The sequence below is a fragment of the Echiichthys vipera genome, assembly GCF_963691815.1.
Source record: "Echiichthys vipera genome assembly, chromosome: 9".
NCBI classification, from domain to species: Eukaryota; Metazoa; Chordata; class Actinopteri; order Perciformes; family Trachinidae; genus Echiichthys; species Echiichthys vipera.
The window spans coordinates 3,317,485-3,341,611 of NC_139834.1; the positions used below are offsets into that span (position 1 = coordinate 3,317,485).

A 24,127-nucleotide genomic window follows, 5' to 3' on the forward strand; every position below is an offset into this window, starting at 1 on the left:
GTATTGAAATGTGTTCAATTTTGAATTATATCGGGTATTTTAATTGGGGGGACAAGTCATGTTTTTCAGATACTGGAGGGGGAGAAACCTGATGCATGCACACACACACACAAACACACACACAGTGAGAGAGTTCAGTGTCATACACAAAAAGAAAAAACTGAGTCCCTAAGAAAGTCTTTCTGAAATGAAACACGGTTTTCAGTTTGTTGGTGTGTTTTTTCTGTTATTTCCAAGGTGAAACATGAACGGACACATTTGCGAGGCTCAGCTCCCTGAATGGCCGTGCGTCACTGCGGAGGATCCAATAGCGAGCCCGCCTCCTGTCGTGCCCAATATAAAAGCTGCTCTCCTCCGACTCACTGTCACAGGCGGAACCCGTCCTCCTGCTGCTGCTGCTGTGGAAGAAGTGCAAATGAACACGTCCACTCAGTTTAAACAAACATACTTTGTGTTCCCGTCTGTTCACACATGTGAATCCGAGGCGTCATGGATCTAAACTTCACTCTCTCCGGTCGAGACCTGGGCGCGCTGGCTCAGAGACTCTTTGGGAATAACTCACTGTTTCCACTTGATAACAGCAGCACTGTTGATCCCAACACGGAGGAGGAAGACTTGGAAGTCAACACGGACGTTTACTCCAAGGTGATCGTCACTATTATCTACGCTGCTCTGTTCGCCGTGGGCTGCCTTGGGAACTCCATCACCCTGTACACGCTGCTGACCAAAAAGACCCTGCAGAACCTCCAGAGCACCGTGCACTACCACCTGGCCAGCCTCGCCATCTCCGACCTGCTCATCCTCGTCCTCTCCATGCCCATCGAGCTCTACAACTTCATCTGGTTCCACCACCCGTGGGTGTTCGGAGACGCCGTGTGCAGGGGTTACTACTTCCTCCGGGACAGCTGCTCGTACGCCACCGCGCTCAACATCGCCAGCTTGAGCGTGGAGCGTTACATGGCCATCTGCCACCCGTTCAAAGCCAAGAGCATCATGTCCCGCAGCCGCACCAAGAAGCTCATCAGCGCCATGTGGATCGCGTCCTTCGCGCTCGCCGCGCCGATGCTCTTCATCATGGGCCAGGAGGTGCGTAAAGGCGAGAGGATATGCACCGCCATCGTCTCCCCTGTCACCATGAAGACCGTGCTACAGGTGGGTGTTGGAGAGAGCGTCTGTGGTTTGTGTTTGCTCTGCGCACAGATGTGTTCACACACTTGGATGGATTAAAGAGGGGGTGTTGATGTCACTCTGGAGCCTCATGTTGTGCGCGAGGTGGTAGATTACTTAATTTACAGTGTACACACACGTGTGCCATAGTCCTTTACGCACTGTACGCTTTACGCACGTCTCCAAAATCCCGGTTTGTGCGCAACGATGTGGATTTGAACTGGGAACCTCATAATTAAACTATATCATAGCCCACTCGAAATAAGATTGTTATTAATGTGTATTTAGGCCTTTCGGTTTCTGGAGAAGTAACGCAGCCTTATCAGTAATTCCACTTCAGTGCAGGTTCATTTCTGAGTGGAGATGAGCACAGCAGACTCTCGCCAACGTCAACAACGTGATGATTTCGGCCAAATCAGAGGTGGAAGCCGGAAACACTGCAAAAGAAAATATGTGCACACGTTTGGCAGCGTGCAGGGTGCCACAGGTGTGATGTTGTCTGGAGTTGATGTGTCCTGTTGGCTCAGCTCCAGGGCATTTATTTATGTTTTGCCCAGTGACTGGTGATTAATCTATTAATCCCTGACATAAAATCAAACTATTTTAGTTATAAATCAATCATAAGAGACAGATGTTCCAAAGATCGGCTCCTGAAGTGTGAGGATGTGTTGCTTTTTCCTGTTTGTCCATGATGGGTTTTGGATAATTGGTCAGGCGATTTGGATTCAGCCACGTTGGTCTCAGGCCTCAGTCTGTGCCTCTTGTCATGATGATGCTTTCCCTAAGAATGAATACAAGACATTCATTGAAAAAGCCAGAAGGTCATTTTATCAACAGTGTTCTCAAGATGTGGCGACTGTGACTCAGTGGAAGAGTGGGTTGGGTCGAGAGATCGGCGGTTCTATCCCAACCTCCCCCTGTCCATATGTCGAAGTGTCCTTGGGCAAGACACTGAACCCCGAATTGCTGCGCATTGGTGTGTAAATGTGGTGTGAATGATTAGATTAGTTGGTCTGTAGACGTCCACTGCCATCAGTGTGAATGTGACAAACACTGTGAAAGCGCCTTGAGTAGTCAGAAGACTAGAAAGGTGCTTCATAAGTACAAGTCCATTCACACTGGTTGGAGCTCCTCCTCTTCATCTTCCTTCTCCCTCAGCCTCCTCTTCCTCCTCCTCCTCATCATCTTCTTCCTCTACTGCTCCTCTCTTCCTCCTCCTCTTCTTCCTCTTGTCCCCCTCCTCTTCTTCGTCCTCCTCCCTCTCCTCTCCCTCCTCCTCCTCTTGCTCCTCTTCTTCCTCATCCTCCTCCTCTTCCTCCTCCCCCTTCTTTTGCTCCTCTTCTTCCCCCTTACCCCCTCACCATTTACCAAGATGTTTCCGAAACCCTCAAAAATATTTTTCTCTGTTTCTCCTAATCCAAACAAAAACGGTGACCAGAAATCACCTCCTCATTCAATAAAACTGTGAAACAAAATTCAAACTTTTTTAATTTTAAACTATCTTTTTTCTGTCAAACTAAATTAAAATGTATTTTATTGACGCTCTCAATAAACATACACCGAAATAAAATAAAAAAACAATGAGCTAAAAACAAGGACAACAAATGTATCGAAGGTAAACAGACTTCAACTACTATATACAGATATACCCTCAGCGGCCACTTTATTAGGTACACCTGTCCGACTGCTCGTTAACACACATTTCTAATCAGCCAATCACACAGCAGCATCTCAGTGCATTCAGGCATGTAGACCTGGTGAAGGGTGTGTGTGTGTGTGTGTGTGTGTGTGTGTGTGTGTGTGTGTGTGTGTGTGTGTGTGTGTGTGTGTGTGTGTGTGTGTGTGTGTGTGTGTGTGTGTGTGTGTGTGTGTGTGTGTGTGTGTGTGTGTGTGTGTGTGTGTGTGTGTGTGTGTGTGTGTGTGTGTGTGTGTGTGTGTGTGTGTGTGTGTGTGTGTGTGTGTGTGTGCTCGTGTGTGTGTGTGCTCCCTCTTCCTTCTCCTCCTCCTCTTCTTCCTCTTCCTCCTTCTCTTCCTCCTCCTCCTCTTCCTTTTGCTCCTCCTTATCCTCTTCCTCCCCTCCTCCTCTTCCCCCTCCTCCTCTTCTTCCTCCTCCTCTCCAGACTGGTTGGAGCTCCTCCTCCTCCTTCTCTTCCTCCTCCTTTTGCTCCTCCTTATCCTCTTCCTCTCCTCCTCCTCTTCTTCCTCCTCTTCCTCCTCTTCAGACTGGTTGGAGCTCCTTCTCTTCCTCCTCCTCCTCTTCTTCCCCCTCCTCCTCCCCCGTCCTCCTCTTCCTTCTCCTCCTCTTGCTCCTCTTCTTACCCCTCCTTCTCCTTGTCCTCTTCCTCTTCCTCTTCCTCCTCCTCCTCTTCAGACTGGTTGGAGCTCCTTCTCTTCCTCCTCCTCATCCTCCTCTTCAGACTGGTGTGAGCTGAGAGCATCTGTGAACGTACAACACCACCGACTTTCTACAGAGAGGGAACAGCAGCAGACGACCACACTGACTCTTTATTAAGCAGCAGGTGTGCCTAATAAAGTGGCCGCTGAGTGTACGTATAAGTTTAGGGTGATCACATTGTAAACAAGGGTGCAGGGTGCTGTAATACATATGGGATTGTTGATGTTACAGATTGCTGCATAGTGATTTTAGTAGGAGCTATGGGTGTGAACTTCTCATCACAGCGACAGCATGCGGGAAGAAACTGTCCCTGTGTCTGGTGGTTTTTGTGTACAGTGTTCTGTAGCGCCTACCAAAGGGGAGAAGTTGGAGCAGGTGATGTCCAGGGTGGAAGGGATCTGCAGACTCCTCCTCCTGACTCTGGAGGTGTACGGGTCCTGGGTGGTGGGCAGGTTGACACCAATGATCTGCTGACTCTGGAGGTGTACGGGTCCTGGGTGGTGGGCAGGTCGACACCAATGATCTGCAGACTCTGGAGGTGTACAGGTCCTGGGTGGTGGGCAGGTGGGCACCAATGATCTGCAGACTCTGGAGGTTTACAGGTCCTGGGTGGGTGGGCAGGTGGGCACCAATGATCTGAAGACTCTGGAGGTGTACGGGTCCTGGGTGGGTGGGCAGGTCGGCACCAATGATCTGCAGACTCTGGAGGTGTACAGGTCCTGGGTGGTGGACAGGTGTGCACCAATGATCTGCAGACTCTGGAGGTGTACAGGTCCTGGATGGTGGGCAGGTGGACACCAATGAACTGCAGACTCTGGAGGTGTACAGGTCCTGGGTGGTGGACAGGTGTGCACCAATGATCTGCAGACTCTGGAGGTGTACAGGTCCTGGGTGGTGGGCAGGTGGGCACCAATGATCTGCAGACTCTGGAGGTGTACGGGTCCTGGGTGGTGGACAGGTGTGCACCAATGATCTGCAGACTCTGGAGGTGTACAGGTCCTGGGTGGTGGGCAGGTGGACACCAATGATCAGCAGACCCGAGTGTCCGTTGGCGCCTGTTCAACATTTCTGCGGTTTGCAGAAACGATAATGACAACATCTTGTTTATGGCAGCTGGGCCGCCTATGTTTATCCACCATCAGTTCTGGGCTTTTATAGCTTTGTCACTAATAATAACCACAGCTGCTCGTTGCCGCCAAACAGCAAATGTAAATATGGATCGTTAAGCTGCTCGGAAAACTGAACAATGCGCTCGTTCTTTATGTGAGGATGATCCGTCAGAACAGCCGTAAGTGGTGTTCGATGTGTTTTTCAAAGCAGCTTTTATGTTTTTTAGAAAATTAGATTTGACTCTGATTGAATCAATGATTTAAATAGTGCACACAATGGTGAGAAACCAATTACTGAGGGAGCATGTGGCTTACTTCATCCATATTAATCCAGGTCTGTGTCACGGCGTTGTGTTCAGATGAACGATGTTCGGCGAGTCTATGTAGAGCAGGGATGTCAAAGTCAAACACATCAGAGGGCCAAAAAAGCAAATTTGCTACAAGCTGAGGGCCGGACTGGTTCAATGTTTATTAAAACATATTAAAATGATTGCATATCACCTATTGCACCAAGACCTAACACGGAGCCGTACAAAAATGTTTGGATTTTTCATTTATTTATTAAATAAATTACGGTACACTGTCAGTAATTTCTGGTGAAAACATTTTCAACAGGCTCACAGACAAAAACAAACTTGTCCTGTACATTACATGAATAAAGCAAGATTTTCTTATGACTTTAGTTATTTCAAGGAAAACATTTTCAACAGGCAAACAGCAAAAAAGTCCTTCAAAAATAAAATGTGTTCCTTAATATTGAGATAAAGACACACAGCTTTGCCTGTTACCTCTGTGAACATGCACTCTGCCTCCCACGTAGCTTGAAACACCCTGTTCTCATCATCCACCTTCAGTTTAGCCATTATTGGGGGTGCTGAAAGTTGACATCTGCCCTGAATGCTGACGAATAATGAAGCCGAGGCGACCCACTTGCGGCGCTGCAGTGAGTTACCGTTACCGCTACCGTTGCATTATGGGTAATGTAGTTTTGCTGCGTGAAAAACACCAGCAGGCGGCTGTGGCGTGTAGCCGGTTCTAATACTAATCAAATATCATCCCGGGGGCCAAGATAATTCATTCGCGGGCCGGATCTGGCCCATGGGGCCTTGACTTTGACACCCATGCTGTAGAGGAAGTCCCTGAGCAAGGGAGCATCAGCACGTCATCACTCTCTGCAGCATCTCCATCCAGTGGGTTTGGGGAAATCTCTGTGGAGGAAGTCCCCTGAGGAACAGAATCAGAGACAGACCAAACACCATTCATCTGGACATAACGTCCGAAGGGCTGCAGCCAGCGAGTCTTTTTGTAATTGAGTATTCTACCGATTTTTCCATCGAGTAATCGGATAAATATATATATATGAGCGTGTGTGTGTGTGTTGTGTTTGAGTGCGCTTGCGTGCTTGAGATCGAGAGAAAGAGACGAGATGTGTGTTGAAGGCAATACACTCGCAATTTACCATGAATAAGTTTATTATTTAAACAATTCAGTTCAAGTGGTGCATACGATTCTACTCAAAAAGATTTCAAAGATAAATAGATTGATAAGAGATGGATATCATCAGGAAGAGCCACTCCCTCACTTCCTGTTACCGTAACAACAAGCAACGTACAAAACGCGGCCGACACGTTTACTCAAACAAAACTATAAAGACCGATCAGGTAGGTGAGGTTATGTTTAACATTCAGGAGAAACTCAACAAAAGTGAGGCCTTCACGAGGACAGCTACGCATTCTCTTCCTATTTTTAACATCTGCCGTCACTACGGCAACTGGACTGGTTAAAAACGGGCTGCTTTGGGCTCAGACGCTGAATCATCCGTGGTGGTAGAGCAGTTCTAGTTTGCAGTTGACACTTTGCACCTTTTTGGCTTCTTTTTTAAGTGTGAAATGATCCCAATCTTATTATTATCTTATTATCCTGTGAATGTTCTCATTTCAGTCAGAAGCACAGGAGGCCTCCTGTGACTCCAACGACTGTCGTTCAGACTCAATGGAGCACTAACGAAGTCCAAACCTACTTTCCACCAACGACTGTCACTCTAACGACGGTCGTTGGCACTTGGAGCACAAAGGGTTCTAGTGACATCATCGGCCTTGTGAGAGGTTAAATAACTGCATCTCACACCAGTAAGGGCGCACTCACACTGTCCTTCCACACCGCGCCCTGGGCTTTAGGGTCCTTTTCCCCCCCTCCCTCTCCCCCCGCGCCCCAGGCCCGTTTATACTCACACTACCTGGGTCTCAGCGAATGCTTCTTGCTGTCCATACGTCATCACGCCGTAACACGTCACACGCATTGATGACGTCACCGCGATGCGTCGCTTTGTTTACAAATCTTTCCGTAGACCTCAGAGTTTTTGTGCGTCTTGTCGTCTGTTTTTGAATCTTTTCATCGACCAAATCTGCAGTAAACACTCCACCTCCGCATCACACCAACGTGAACCTTTCACCGCCATTGTTTGAAATGTCCGCGCATGGTCCCTCCTTCTTTTTTCTATGTCCCAACAGGCGCACAGGAAATGACCTCAGAACCACCGTAGGCCTCGTGCTCGTACACGTGCGCACGCTCGTGCTCATACATGTGCAAACGCGCTTTACAAAAGCCCACCTCTCCTAAACGGGCCGTGGACGGCCAGCTTGCTGCAGCTACGCGTGGAGCGGGTGCACTCACACTGGTCAAACGCGCTAGGCTTTAGCCAAAAAAACCTGTTTTGGTCCGGTGCGGAAGGACAGTGTGAGTGCGCCCTTAGTTGGACCAGTCCAGTCAGCCGGGTCCTGGTCCTGGTCCAGTCCCAGCCTGGTCAGATGCGTACATGAACTGATGAAGCCTCTTGGTTATTTGTCAAGGAAGACGTTTCACCTCTCATCCAAGTCCAGTTGCTTTTGACTGAAATTGCTTTGAGGATCTTATTATCTTATTTTCCAGATGTAGTGGCGTGTATCCGCAAAAAGGTCCATGTGGAACAATGATCCCTGCGCAGTACAGGCCGCATAGCGCGCAAGAAAGGAATTAATCGAGTCCCAGAGGCAGAGATTTTGCCTCGAGGATTTTTTGTAATCTGTTACTCGAGTAAATGTTTAACCATGACACAGACCTGGATTCAAATCTCCAAATCATCTCTCTAATGTAAAGAGCCTGTGAGTCATCAGCAAGTGCAACAGAGAGAGGCTCTTCACACATGTCTTCCATTCTCTGAGCACAGCCCCCCCCCCCAACAAAAAAGCCCATTTCTCAAGTCTGTCCCCTCTGCTGCCCAAGATAAATGGTATTGCGCGGGAGGTCGTAGGTCGTATAAATGATTAGGACAATCTGCCCCGCTTTGTTTACAATACACATACTTGGCAATGACTCCGAAGCCCCAATGTTGTGATTTGGATTGTGAAGGAATCGGAAATGATTAGACGGGGTGTTTTGTGGACGCGCTGTCGCTCCGGTGCAGCTTCACAGATTACAGTCACCATCATCGCTATCGTCTGCCGTCTGTTTTAGCTGTTTCATGCTTCCCTACACCGCGCTGATATTATAGCATCAGCATCTGTTTGCCTTGTCGTTTGTGGCTCCTTCCATGTCTCATCTTTTGTTTTCAATTTTTATGCCTTCGCTATTCATCACTCCTGCACGGCAGTAACCAACTGAAGTGCTGCCAAGGCTAATGATTGTTATCTTCTGAGGCTTTCATTGAGGCTATTGGCGTTCAGCAAATGCTCCGTGAGAAAAGAAACATTTTTCCACACAAGGTTTTACCCTATAAATATCACATAGGATGTATCAGTTTCCTCACTTTATGTAAAAAAAAAAAAGCAGAACAATCGTTAAGTAGAGGCAGTTGACAAGGACAAAACACTTAGGGCGTGATCACACTGTCCTCCCGGACCACGACCCGGACTTTAGGGTACTTGTCCCCCCTCCCTCTCCCCCCCGCGCCCCAGCCCCCCCCAGCTACCTGGGCCTCGGCCAATGCTTCTTGCTGTCCATACGCCTTCAAGCCGTAACACGTCACACGCATTGATCGCGTGTGTGTGACTTTGTTTACAAATCTTTCCATAGACCTCGGAGTTTTTGTGCGTCTTGTCGACTGTTTTTGAATATTTTCATCCGACCAAATCTGCAGTAAACACTCCACCTCCGCATCACACCAACGTGAACCTTTCACCACCATTGTTGTTGTTGTTAAATGTCCGCGCATGGTCCGTCCTTCTATTTACATGTCCGAACAGGCGGACATAACGCTAGTGCCGTAGGGCTCGTGCTCGTGCTCGTACACGTGCGCACGCTCGTGCTCGTACATGTGCAAACGGCTCCGCTAAAGCCCACCTCTTTCAAGCGGGCCGTGGCGGCCCAGCTGGCCCCAGTTGAGCGCGGAGCGGGTGCGCTCACACTACTTAAAGGTACTAGACTTTAGCTGAAAAAACGGTTTTGGCCGCGGCCAAAAGGATAGTGTGATCACGCTCTTAAATTGCTCCCATAACATTTTATAAACGTGTGTTTGTGAATATGTTGTGCAGTACAGTGTGTCTGTGCAGTGTGTCTGTGACGCAGTATAAACTGGTTCGGTAGGTGTCCTGCTGCTTTGGAGGGTCCCCGAACACTCCACCTGTTTGGACAACAGTGAGTGACACTGAGGAGAGTGAAGAGGTGTGTGTGTGAGCGAGAGTGTTTGTGTGAAAGACGAGGAGAAGAAAGGGGCCAGGTCCTGCGGATTCATATAATCAGAGGAGCTACATGGGGAACAGACGTGCAGCGTACGTAGGTGGGGTGTAGCTCCGCACGCACCGCTGCCAGTTTCACTGCACGGTTTTGTCAAGTGATAAGTCGGTTATGCAGGGTTTGAACGTGGAGGCTGTGTTAACTGGCACTGATTGGAGTGGATCTTACAAAATGAAGTTTGTATTTTTATCATTTTAAATAGATTGTTGATGGTTCAACTATTGCAGCTAAGAAAACCGGGACGATCGGCACTACTTCTGCATCGCTGCGCCCATAGAGCAGGAGCACTAGAGACTTTTCAATAAGGAGAAGAAGAATTCCTTTATTAGTCCCGCGAATGGGGAAATTCAATTTTCACTCTATTATTTTTCATGTTACAAACACAAAGGCCCGAAATACACACACATGCACAGACAGGACCTATATACATGCAACCAATGGAGAGATGTTAGAGCGAGGGGGCTGCCAGTGACCAGCGCCCCGAGCAGTTGGGGGTTCAGTGCCTCGGTAGTGCCCAGGAGATGAACTGGCACCTCTCCAGCTTCCAGTCCACGCTCCATTCATGGTCCACACAGGGACTCGAACCAGCAACCCTCCGGTTCCCAGCCCAGTCACCTATGGACTGGCTAACTTGAATTAAATGGGATTAAATGATCATGCGGCTCTTCTAGTTCCTTTCTTTCCTTGTAGTTCATTTCCAAGTGTTATCGGACTGAATGGATCAAATTATGATATTGATCCGAGTCAGTCACTTCTACTAGTAAATAAATATTAGATTCACCAGGTAGTTGCCAATTCGATGAATATAAAGGACTTTGCGGGAGGACCTTCTTGGTGTTACGATTCATGCATCCTCAAAAAATGCAACTTATAGTCCAGTGCTACTTATATATGTTCTTTTCTACTTCGTTATGCATTTTAGCTGGTGCGACTCTGGAGCAACTTATAGTCCGGACAATACGGTACATTGACCGTCCTCTACCTCAGATGAAGACAAAACTCAGGAGCATGTACATATGTAAACATCTACTGAGACACAGGGCGAGCGTGTGAGGGAGGGAGAGAGAGTGAATGAGAGAGGCTAAAGGACTTGATGAGGAAGAAGTTCTTAAAGGCTGCAGCATGTAAGCAAACTGGAAGTGGTGTTAACGCGTTGCAGTTTAACAGTAAACTCAGATGTTTCCATTACATTCATATTTCATGCTGTGCATTTACTGCTGTGCACTGACCTTGGCCTGCGCACCTGGGCGCTTGTTTGCTGTCGTTGCACTGAGTGGTCTCCCGCTGTTCAGGAGGCTCTGCTTGGGTACTGCTGGGTCTTGCTGTTTGTGCAGCAGGATGAGTTGGAGCTGCAAAGCCGACCGATTCATCCACACAGGAACTTTTTTTTTAACCTTTAAAATGTTATTTTCTTCGATTTGTCTGATCCAATTTCTCTCCCGTCCTTGTGGCAGACACAGTTACTTGCCCCCCCCCCCCCCCCCCCCCCTCCAGGCCCGTTTGTACTCACACTACCTGGGCCTCGGAGAATGCTTCTTGCTGCCTATACGTCATCACGCCGTAACACGTCACACGCATTGATGATGTCATGACGATGCGTGGCTTTGTTTACAAATATTTCCATAGACCTCAGAGTTCTCATTTTCTCTGCAGATCCATCTGGGAATTTTCGTTTGGAGATCTTTTGGGAAGGGGCGAAAACACTGATTGATTAATTTGGCCCGTATGTTGGTGATAGCACGTCACACGCTTCGTTGATCTGATTGTCTAACAGCGTTGAGGCAAAGCTCGGAAAATATCCAGTACCCTCATGTTGTTTACTTTCTGTTTGTGTATCGTGAATTTACGGATAAAAGACCCAATTTCAGGAGCCCGGTCCATATTCAACAGAAGGATCCAGAGAACAAAGAGTTAGTGAGATACTTGCTTGATAGCTGCGCTCATTTCATCCATGGAAGCCGCCATGTTGTTACCACCGAACCTTTACTTCTCTTTTTGTCACACTTTGAGCCGCCTCAAAACCAACGCTGATCGGTTCGGTCGCTTGGGCAAACTTCTCCAAATTTTCTCTGCCGCAAGTTACCGGACCAATCTAGCGAGGCTAACTTTATTGCTGCGTAAGCAAAAAAAAACAGAAAACACGGTTGTATCTGATGGATTTCAGAGTGACATATTGAAGCCGACAGCCACCCGGTACAGCTGGTACACCTCCTTCATTACAGCAGCTTTGTCTGCCTCCGGTGCCGCTGCAGAGGGATGGTCACCCTGAAGCGGGTGCGTCCAGCATCATGTAAACAAACGGCGCTGTGAACCAGTTTTTAGTCTGTTTAAAGTGCGGTTTCGTTAACAATGGTTGTGTGTCCCTCTTGCGCGCTGCAGTGGCCCGCGGCAGATTTATTTCATGAGAGAGTAGAACAGTAGTAAGCTCGCAAGGAACGTCTCAGCTCGTGAGTAACAGTTGTTGGTAACTGCAGTTAGCTCTCTCCACTACAGAGCCCCCCGGTAACCACAGGTGTCTCCCAATCAACCAGTCCGGAAACCTTATCTCAAAAGATTACAAGCTTATTACCACACTATGTATGTGTTTGCATAACATTATTGTTCATCGCACTATTAAATTGTGTTTCACAATTTAGTGCACATCGCAGGAAAAGGCATGCGCTCTGCTCTGTGGATGTTTGAAGAGATGATGTTGTTGCGGGTGATTGCGTGGTCGTAAAACACTACATGACGTGTGGCATGCGGCCTGTGCGGAGACCTTTGTCTTCACAATGTCACGGTGACGCAAATATTTGGATCGTACACCGCTGAAAGTGAGACAGGTGTTTGTTTAGCGGCAATAATGAGAGCGGTGCACGGAGAAGATAAATAGACTCTGTGTGCAAACACTCACTTAACGGATATTATATTTTATTCATGTAATTTATGAGGGCAGTAAACTCCTTTTCATTTCAAATGGGGAAGGATGAATACAAGGACGTGTGATCGGTTGTTTTGGTTGTCATGCAGAATGATCTTTCCCGCGCAATGAACAAGCCAAAGTGTTGCATTTAAAAGCATTGTATTCATTAGAGACATGAGGATGTTTCTTTTTCCTTTCTTTCCCTTCACACCTGTTCCCTTTGACCTCATCAGCCCTGACGCCCCGCGTGTCTCCGCAGTTGCACCCCATCGGCTCATTAGTCTTTGTATACAAAGTTGGGTACGTCTCAATTCACCGACAGCTCGAACACGCCGAACCCTTTCTGTCCATTCAGGACGTAAAGTGTCACTTGTAAGGTCAGCATTGTTGTGGAAATCCGTGGTTTATTTTGCCAAAGCATTTTCTTCTGCAGACAAAAATACGTTCACCCCTGCGTCCTCACTCGTCCCAGAGTCTAGCAGGAATGACCCCGAGCCGAATCGTGCCCAGTCTTTTAGAGGAAGGGACAGGACGCGATAAGCCTCGGTTGGGTGACGTCTTTAGACGAAACAAAAACATGCATTACAATTCTGAACAGTCTGAACCTCTCTCATCACAACGTCTCTAACACAGGGTGCAGATGCACAAATATGCCGTTATACCATCATGAGTTAGTTATTTGCATAATCCATTAAGAAGCAAAAGACAGAGGAGACAGTGAACTGTGTCTGACCTGACAAAACTATGATTATGAACTACAAAATTCCCACAACAGCTTTCTCATACAGTCAGCTGTGTCACTCATATTGCGTTATCATATTTGATATTGGCGCTATGTGTTTCACTCCAGCCTGGGAATGACTACCTTTAATGTGGTGCCCTTAACTCATGGGATGCTCTGCAGAACAACTTTAAAATGACTGCCCCTTCTACTTTTGGTTTATTTGAATCTATGATTTCAGATTTTTACACGTCCCACTGACGCTCTTTTAGCTGAACTCTTTACTCATTTAGTATTTCTTTCTATTTTATTATAGTATTTTTTGTTTTGTTTTGAATCTGTTTATAATAGAATAGAATTACTTTAATAATCCCAGACTGGGAAGTTATTTTGTAACAGCAGTAGTGGGTCAGCAAATAAAACACTTTGTACATAACATAAATCAAATCCAATATATACATAGTGTATATATACAGTGCACAGTGTGCTATAAACATTCATTCATTCATTCATCTTCAGCCTCTTGTCCCTGTCGGGGTCGCGGGGGGCTGGAGCCGATCCCAGCTGACATTTTCCTGTTGTATCCACTAGTTTTTAAAGAGAATGTCATCGCTGGTATATATATATATATATATATATACACACACACACATCCTGTTTTTGCTTCAATGTAACTGGGCTTAACTGGAACACAACACACTTTGTAAGGAAGTGAACATGTAAGTGGCACTGTAGCTAATTGAATGTTGTTTTCTCAGCCATTTCGGCGTAAATTGGTTTTGCTGTTCCTATTTAATAGGAAGGTGAGGAGTGCAACGGCTGCCATGGCCATTCCTGAAATTGAATGTGTACAATCAAGACGGAGAAAAAGAGACAGACAACCAATGTTACATAACCACGGAGATGAACAAATGTACAAAAAGATAGTATGATGTAAGCTCGGGTAGAAACCATTTATAAGGAATGCGCAGAATGTCCTTCTGGCCGTATGACTGGCATCGCTGAAATTGTATTAATGTGCAATGGCATTGACTCCAGAAGCCATGTGACATAAGGTTAGAGACAAAATGAGAAACAGTACGAGGTTCGGGTAAACAACATCAGTCAAGATATGAATATGACTGTGGAGCGAGGAAACTGAATTACACTTTTGGACTGGATTTTCTGCCGTGCTACCTTTTGGCAGAAACTAAGTCAAACATTTTTTAACAATGACAGGCAGAGCTTGTGGGACTGTGTGTGTGTGTGTGTGAAATGTGATTTATTTGTCTCTCTCAGTTGTACAAACAAAGATGAATGGCACTCTGCTGCCAACAGCAAATTAGTCATTTGTCTTTAAGTCAGGAACAGTGTGAGAAATTGATGAGCACACGTTTGGAGGATGATACTGTTATCACTTCTGCCAACATTACTTTGGAAATGCTTTCCTCTTCCAATATTTCCCAATTGAATGTCAACACAGTTCTGTATTAAGTCACAACAACGAGTCCTAAAACCTTTTTTGCAAGCTATACCGGCTGCTCATTATCACGAGCGGCACCCAAGCTCCTCCCTTTCCTGTCCCTGGTTGCAAAAATTCAAGATGGCGGCGCCCAGCAAGCCAGACTCGAGGCTTCATAACTGAGGTTTCACAAACCTCTGAGTGACGTCACCCTAGTTCAGTCCGTCGTTTATACAGTCTTTGGTATACCTATGTGACACAACGGAGGACACTGGGATTATAAAGGGATTTAGGTGTGTGTTTTATGGTGAATAAGGACAGGAACTTTAAAATGCTATCGCTGTCCTGCTCACCTGATCTGGAGTCATTGTTAGTCAAATGCAGACGCCACTTTCTACCAAGAGAATTTACATCAGGCATAACGGTGGTGTAGTGGTTAGCACTGTCCCAGAGTTTGCATGTTGTCCCCGTGTCTGCGTGGGTTTTCTCCGGGTTCTCCGGTTTCCTCCCACAGTCCAAAGACGTGCAGGTGTTAGGTTCATTGATGACTCTAAATCACCCGTAGGTGTGAATGGTTGTCTGTCTCTGTTCGTCTCTATGTGTCCTGTGATAGACTGGCGTCCTGTCCAGGGTGGACCCCGCCTCACGCCTGATGTCAGCTGAAATCGGCTCCAGCCCCCCCGCGACCCCGACAGGAACAAGCTTCAGTTCCTGATTCAGTCCATTAGTCAGAGGATGATGTCCAGATCATAGGCCGACGTATGCTCCAATAATGGGTGTTAAGGCCGTCACCACCCTGGGAGAAATGAGCTTTATTACACTAATGGGAAAATAAATTCCCACAGTTTATTCAAAAGATATATTTTTACAGTCAAATCTGCAAACCATTCTTCTTTTGTGGAGCACTGTATACACCGACAGAGGAGGTTAAATCAAAGGTCATATAGCTAATATGACTTTCCCTTCAATTCTGGACTCTTAGGCTTTCCATTACCTCAAAGGTCAACATTGTCAAGACGACTCGCAATTGGTTAATAGCATGAATTTGAGGACAAAAGATTTATTTTGCCCCCGCCAGCAAATCCACGAATGGTGGCAGTTCAATTGGAATTAATTGAATGTGCTGCACAATGTTGCCCTTTTAAATGGTGGTGTGACCAGGCAGACAAAATGGATCAAATTACAATAAGACATGTTTCAGAAAGATTCATTCATTCATTCATCTTCATCCGCTTGTCCCTGTCGGGGTCGCGGGGGGCTGGAGCCGATCCCAGCTGACATCGGGCGTGAGGCGGGGTCCACCCTGGACAGGACGCCAGTCTATCACAGGACACATAGAGACGAACAGAGACAGACAACCATTCACACCTACGGGTGATTTAGAGTCATCAATGAACCGAACACCTGCACGTCTTTGGACTGTGGGAGGAAACCGGAGAACCCGGAGAATATTAAATCTTATTTTACATTGGTATGAAGGCTATATTGTTCCTGTTGTACTGTAGTTTACATTTATCTGTACACGTCCCTACACTGAAATCACTATAGTTTACACAAGTATCACACTCCGGCCTAGAAAGGCTGACTGGAAAAGGGGTGGTTTAGCCTTAAAATGTTGACAAAAAAAGGTCACAAGACAGAGTCCACTTGAAGAAAAAATTTAATGTTTTATTGTCCCTTTACATTTTGCAGCGCTTCCACCAGAAAGCCAAAAAAAAGATATTCACAGTACTTGGGTCCACACAGCTACACAGCCCTTCACCGACCCCCTAAGCAGTGTCAAACGCCTCAATTTAAAGGCCTAGCCCCTCCCATGGACCATACCATCTTTAATTGAAATCGATAAAGTCATCAATTAGTTATCTGTCATATACATACATTACATCTAACCACCCTTAAAGGCAGTCATCACCACATTACAAAAGGCCTCGATCCAGAGATGTCTGTACAAACCAATTTTTACCCCACAGTAGGTTTGGTTCGGGCACTATAAAAGCCAGCCTGACACAAGGCTCGGGTCCTTTGTCCCTGCCCAGCACCAGGAAATACTATGGTTAGAGAACAACAATTAGTTAAACTCAGGATTACTTATTCTTAAATAATAATAAAATACTCAAAACAGTACATGTTTGTGTGTGTGTGTCTATGGAAAACTATGAAAATACATAACACAGGAAACTTACTAGGATGTTAACTGTAGTTCAGTGTGTGCACCCACCACACCTGGCTAACATGTGGTATGTGAACTGAATGATGGTGTGGTGTGCTGGTGTGGTGTTTTACCAGTGTCAGGGGAAACTGCCACAACAAGCATACTGCATATATGACCAGACAGCTGTCATTATTGGGTAGATGATTTCAGTCGCTTCCACAATCCAGTTTTTATCCTCATACCTCAAAAAGTATTCACAAACCATTCAAGGCGTATCGTGGCTCTTGCAGATACATACAGTATTAACTTTGCCTTATCCACATGGACAGCTAACAGGCATGGGAGCAAGTCTGTTAACACTGACCAAGCATCTGCGGTTTCCTGTGAGAGTTGTCAAACTGAAAACTGAGCTGTGTGGTGATAACATCCTGAGGTGTGAAGCACAGTAATCAAAACACGCCATACAAGGGGCAGGTGGAGCACTGACCTCGTCCTGTTGTCGGTGTATGTGAGTATGTTGAAGTCATGTCTGTGCTTGTCCCTGTTGTCATAGCACATGTGCATATGTATGCTAGCTAACACTTAATATGAGATGTCAGAGAAAGAGGAGTTTAGCAGTCTTGCAAATCCTCATCCCCCCAAATTCTCCTGTGTGGTTGAGGGATTAAGTGTTTCTTTCTAAAATTATATTAAAAAAAATGTAGTATTCATTGCTGGACTTCATGATATTTTAATATATAATCTGTGAGATTTTCATCTAGTTAATTGTCTGTTAAGTTAGCATCAATTGACTGATCATATGACCCGTTAATGAGGGCACTTGTGTATATATATTGCGATATTCCCTGCCTAAATGCAAATGCCCGCAAGGTTAGCGACACTGTTTACGTCAGTCAGCAGAGGTTGGCGTGTCGGCCCAGATCGTCACTAAAGGTTATGGTGCGTTTCATTGTAATCGGAAATCGGGAACTTCCGACTTCTGAGTCAGACTTGTAGTAAGGGCAGAAGTTTAATAGGAACGTGTATGTGTGTATGGATTTAAGAGGGTAACAGATACAGGACGGGCTGGAAGTAGAGAGGTACACGTCAATTAAGTTTACAAAAGTGAAAAAAAAAGTCAACACACATAGAAGAGGTGACCCTGAATAGTCGACTAGTTGAGGATTTGATCCGAGGAGCCTGATTCGACTGCCAATCTCAGTCGTATCATCGGAAAATGTGGATATGAAACAATGGATTATTCCATTCTGGCTCTGGGGGGGTGCTGAATGTCTGATTTTACATATAGATGCTTGGTTTCTCCCAATTTACCATGATAAATAAACTATATTGGTATTAATTCAGGATCCGGTACCGTCAGAGTGCATCTTGGCTGGGCTTTAAATCTAGCCGGCCATAAGCAATACAACAGTCTGCTACTGTTTAATCAACAGCATCATTTCATTTGAATATTTGCCCATTTGTTGTCTTTAATTGTAGACGTTCAATCCGACACAGTCTGACCGCGCAGTGCTGGACTCATATGCAGCTGCCGCTTCATGTCCATGGCTCGCCACCACAGATCAGAGGGTTTTTTGTGAAAAAAACCCAAAAACTGATTCGACGATCAGTCGACTAAAGGCGAGACGTGACTAATTACTATGAACATTTTTAGTCAGGGACACCCGTAACGCATAGCAACCGTAAACATGACAAGATGGAGGGCTCTGAGAGAAAAGGCTCTCCTACAACTACATCTTACTGCCAAAGAGGTCGCTAGACACAAGATATCACAAATTTTACGGATTACAGCGTTAAATCTACTTGGAGTCCGATCATACAATACTTGATCAATGTACATTTGAAAACTCTTTCCACAGATTCATAACTCGATCCTGATACCTTGGGCTCATTTGTTTTCTTCTTTATTCCCTTAAATGTAGTACCCTCCTGTATTTTATTAATTTACTTTGTATGCAGTCCTTGAGTTATTAATAGTGAAGGAATGAAATCTGAGGCAGTGCGATTTGGTCCGTGTTTACTAAGCCTGTGAATGTTCTCATTTGTCCAGGTCGTCGTTATCCCCAAAAGCAATTTCAGTCAAAGGCAACTGGACTGGAAAGAAAACCAAAGTGGTTGAGAAAGAAAAATAAAACAAGAGAAACAAAATAGTCATTCCGTATGTGGCTGGGGTATCAGAGAAACTCAGGAGGATCTTCAACAAACACTGCATCCCTGTGTGTTTCAAACCCGGTAACACACTCAGACAGAGACTAGTACATCCCAAGGACAGAACACCACACACCCACAGAAGTAATCTGGTTTATGCTGTTCAATGCAACGAGGAATGCAAAGATCTTTACATTGGAGAAACAAAACACCTCTGCATAAATGCATGGTCGAACACACGGAGCTCACTCCTCAGGCCTGGACTCTGTTGTCATCAAAGGAGTGGGCTTTCTCCTTGAAATGTGAGTGGACAGCAATGTCCACATCCTGGACAGAGAGGACAGATGGTTTGAAAGAGGAGTAAAAGAAGCATCTATGTAAAAGTAGAGAAACCATCGCTAAACAGAGGAGGAGGTCTGAGACACCACTTATCTCCAATTTACAATGCTGCCCTTTCATCCCTTCCCAGGAGATTCAACAATCTAACCTCAAAGGACAACTGTTCACACATGGCCTCCTCTGACTCCAAAGACTGTCGTTAAGACGCAATAGAGCACTAACCAAGTCCAAACCAACTTCCCACCAACGACTGCCACTCTGACGACGGTCGTTGGCACTTGGAGCACAATGGGTTCCAGTGACATCATCGGCTTTGGGAGAGGTTAAATACCTGGATCTGCACACCAGTTAGGGCGCACTCACACTGTCCATCCGTGCTTTAGGGTACTTGTCCCCACTTCCCTCTCCCCCTGTGGCCCAGGACCGTTTGTACTCACACTACCTGGGCCTCGGCGAATGCTTCTTAATGCCTATACGTCATCACGCCGTAACACGTCACATGCATTGATTGACGTCATCGCGATGCGTGGCTTTGTTTAAAAATCTTTCCGTAGACCTCTGAGTTTTTGTGCGTCTTGCCGACTGTTTTTGAATCTTTTCATCGACCAAATCTGCAGTAAACACTCCACCTCCGCATCACACCAACGTGAACCTTTCACCGCCTCCTTCTTTTTTCTATGTCCGAACAGGCGCACATAAAATGACGTCAGAACCGCTGTAGGCCTCACGCTTGTGCTCGTACATGTGCAAACGTGCTTTACAAAAGCCCACCTCTCTCAAACGGGCCGTGGCCGGCAAGCGTACCGTGCCTAGGAGATTGCACTCACACTGGTCAAACAAACTAGACTTAAGCTGTGAAACGTGCTTGGGCACCGTACGGATGGACAGTGTTAGTTGTCCAGTCCCAGCCTGGTCTTGGTCCTGGTCCAGTCCCAGCCTGCTCCTGGTCCTGGTCCTGGTCCAGTCCCAGCCTGGTCAGATGCGTACATGAACTGATGAAGCCTCTTGGATGAGAGGTGAAAGGTCTTCCTAGACAAATAACCAAGTCCAGTTGCTTTTGACTGAAATTGCTTTGGGGAGTCTGTGTTTAGGATAATTGGAAGCGTTTAGAGGTTGTTCGCCCTCATCTCCAGTAATTGTTTTGTCCAGTGCTGCATTATTAAATGGCATCTTACCCAAAGATTCATGTTGGCTGGCATGCTGTGTATGTCATCCACTTTTGAAAGTGAATCAGCAGTGTGTATGTCTCTGTCTGTTGGGGGTCTGCAACCTTTACTCTTCCCCCTCTTCCACCAGATAAAATTTGTCTGGAGCCGCAAAACATATTTGATGTCACAGCTTATAAAGGTTTATATATAGTTACTGTTGACATTTTATTCCTATTATTACCTGTCCTAATATTGTTGTGGTTCGCTATATTCCCACCACATATCAAGCATACAGGTAAGCAATCGTCATGTGAAAGAAAATGAATATGTCCATGCAACACTATTTTCCTCCGAAGTTTTTTGGGGTGATTTAGCAAACCAGTGCGGGTCACCAACTCAAGATTAGCCACCTGAAGGGAAAGGCGCTGGGCTGTAGACGTAGGATGTGACGCATCTTTTTAGTTTCACGTAATATTGTTAAAAAATCACCTTGAACTCTAAGATAACAGGTGTTCCCTTGTCCACTGTCCAAAAAACTTATTTACACGTCGTTTATGTCATTTTTTGGCAAAGCTACAGGGAGCCACTGAAAAGGGGCTGAAGAGCCGCGTACGGCCCAAGAGCCTTGCGTTGCAGACCCCTGGTTTATGTGTATGCTGGTGTTAATGACCATTGTTGTTCAGGTTGTGATGGTGGTAATGCTAGTGAAACTAATAGAGACATACAGTATGATTCATTTTGATTACTTTCAGTGTTTCAATCACTGGCACATGTTGTTGTTCATATGACAGGTAGAGGGTCGATATTTATTTCCAGTAACCTGCTTTAATTCATATTCCAGGCGAACGTTTCCGCTGTAAAGCAGTTATCTGAGTTAGAAAAGCACGTCTCGTTTGTTTGCTGTGAGCTGCTGCTCCCTCACACCCCGTTCAAATCCCATTTCCAGTCGCAGGCTCTCAGGATTTACACCCACAGCCGAGCACATTATAGCTTCTGCTGTGTAGATAACACATTAGGAAACACATTTTGATTTGGCGCCTCATCACACCACCACTTTAAAACAGTGTTTTGTCACCAAGCTTGCTGTCAGTTAGCACATTTAGTAAATTGTTGTTTACATGACTGATTGGGTAAGTTACTTGGAAAAAGTAAAGAGTACCTCATTGAACCTTAGGGCGCACTCACACTGTCCTTCCGTACCGTGCCCAAACAGGTTTTACGGGTAAAGTCTAGTTCGTTTGACCAGTGTGAGTGCAACTGCACCGCGCCTAGCTGCGGCCAGCTGAACGTCCAAGGCCCGTTTGGGAGAGGTGGGCTTTTGTAGAGCGTGTTTGCATATGTACGAGCATGAGCATGCGCACGTGTACGAGCATGAGCACGAGGCCTACGGCGGTTCTGATGTCATTTCTGTGCGCCTGTTCGGACATAGAAAAAAGAAGACAATGGCGGCGAAAGGTTCACGTTGGTGTGATGCGGAGGTGGAGTGTTTACTGCAGATTTGGTCGATGAAAAGATTCAAAAACAGTCGACAAGACGCACAAAAACTCTGAGGTCTACGGAAAGATCTGGAAACAAAGCCACGCATCGCCATGACGTCATCAATGCATGTGACGTGTTACGGCGTGATGAAGTATAGGCAGCAAGAAGCATTCTCCGAGGCCCAGGTAGTGTGAGTACAAACGGGCCTGGAGGGGGGGACAAGTACCCTAAAGCACGGGGCACGGGACGGATGGACAGTGTGAGTGAGTGCGCCCTAAGGCACGCGATAGTTTTCTGTATGAAAAGCGCCATATAAATAAAGGTTGATTTGATTTGATTTGATTTAATATATTATTTTAAAGCTCTTTGGGATGGAACTATCCCTTTGTAAATATATATGGCCCACAACCACCCTCACAGCCTACATAAAGTAAAACTTGCACCTCATATACCCCTATGGTTACGCTGGCTCTTACATGTAACAGTGCATACATACTATTTGCAAAAAGTGATCAGTGCATATGGGAGCGTCAGCTATTCATCAACCCGACGGCCTGTGGAAAAACACTGTTAGTGAGACAGATGGTGTGGGACTCGAGGCTCCGATAACGTTTTTTAAATGGAAGTTGCGAGAACGGGCCATGAGCAGGATGGATGGTGTCCTTAATGGTGTGATGGACGCTCTTTCTGCGGTGAGAGTGCGGAGTTGTCACATGCCATTGATTTTAGCTGCTGTCTGTGCCTTTTAGTTTTTTTAAACGTTTCATGGTTTATTGGCAAAAGTTCATAAGAACTTCACTTCCCATACAAAAGCTCCTCCTGAGGCACATGAGGCGGTGCAGCCCCTGCTGTGCTGCCCTGAGGATCCACCTGGTGTTGAGAAAGACCTTGTGAGTGTGTGATATAACCATGATACTGATAATTATATAATAACAATTCCCTCTGGTCTTCCTAAAGTGGACAATACCGTATTTGGTCTTAGTGATATTAAGAGAGAGATTGTAGAGTATGTTATATTGAGTAAGATACAATATACTTCATCCGCTTATCCGGGGTCGGGTCGTGGGGGCAGCAGCTTTAGCAGGGGACCCCAAACTTCCCTTTCCCGGGCCACATTAACAAGCTCTAACTGGGGGATCCTGAGGCGTTCCCAGGCCAGTGTGGAGATCTAACCTCTCCACCTGGTCCTGGGTCTTCCCCGAGGCCTCCTCCCAGCTGGACGTGCCTAGAACACCTCCCTAGGGAGGCGCCCAGGGTTCATCCTTACCAGGTGATCCTTAACCACCTCAACTGGCTCCTTTCAACGCAAAGGAGCAGCGGCTCTACACCAAGTTCCTTAACAGTTGTGTTTTTTCTGTTAATATTTTTATTTTCTATGCATGTTCTCCCCGTGTCTACGTGGGTTTTCTCCGGGTTCTCCGGTTTCCTTCCACAGTCCAAAGACGTGCAGGTGTTCGGTTCATTGATGACTCTAAATCACCCGTAGGTGTGAATGGTTGTCTGTCTCTGTTCATCTCTATGAGCCCTGTGATAGACTGGCGTCCTGTCCAGGGTGTACCCCGCCTCACGCCCGATGTCAGCTGGCAGCTGTGATGTGACCCCGACAGAGATAAGTGGTTGAAGATGAATGAATGATATGTATACTATGTATATATGTTTACTGTTCCTGTGCAGGACTCAGATAACCGGCTGCTGTAACAAAATCGTTTCCACATTTGAGATCAATAAAGTACATTTATCGATACACTCCTGAACCCAATCTTAAGAACGCTTTGCATTTCACACTGGTGGATGATAACCAAGTTGAATTTCACAATGTCAAAAAAAAAAACAGGAGCAAGAACATTTTAAACTAGTTGAAAACTGCATTTACCGTAGTTTCCGCACTATAAGGCGCACAGAATAGACGCTACAGTTGAGGCTGGGGTTACGTTAAGGACCGCCTCTAAACTCATTGATGTTAAGTTGGCGTGCTAGCGCTGTTGCCTTCAGTGGAATAGTGATTGTACGGACACTTCTACTTGCTGCTCTCTGTTCAACAACCCACTGTTGGAGTTCGTCCTCCAGCTGCAGACGTCTCGCTCTGTTCCCTCGGAAACTCTGTTTAGTCTTCTTTACTCGGCGCAGGTCGTCTTGTTGCTTCCTCCACTTCCGCACCATTGATTGGTTCATGTTAAACTCTCTCGCTGCTGCTATATTCCCGTACTGTGTAACTTTTTTCACAGGCGCACCACATTATAAGGCGCATAGAACAGACGCTACAGTCGAGGCTGGGGTTATAAGGCGCACTGCCTGCTTTTGAGAAATTTGACGTTTTTTAGGCCTTACAGTGCGGAAAGTACGGTAAACTGAAACAGGCTGATAGTTTATCAAGACTGTTGTCTTAAAAAGTCCAAATCCGAGCTAAAATCAGGCT

General features: G+C 46.1%; 1 protein-coding gene across 1 annotated transcript in view; it reads left to right on the forward strand.

The window, feature by feature from the left end:
* Positions 1-489: 489 nt before the first annotated feature.
* ntsr1 (neurotensin receptor 1 (high affinity)) overlaps positions 490-24,127 on the forward strand; it is a gene marked incomplete at both ends in the record, with an annotated part of 42,285 nt that continues 18,647 nt past the window's right edge. The window contains one exon of the mRNA XM_083920135.1: positions 490-1,152. Coding sequence (XP_083776261.1) covers positions 490-1,152 — 663 coding nt within the window. The remainder of the gene's footprint in view (positions 1,153-24,127) is intronic.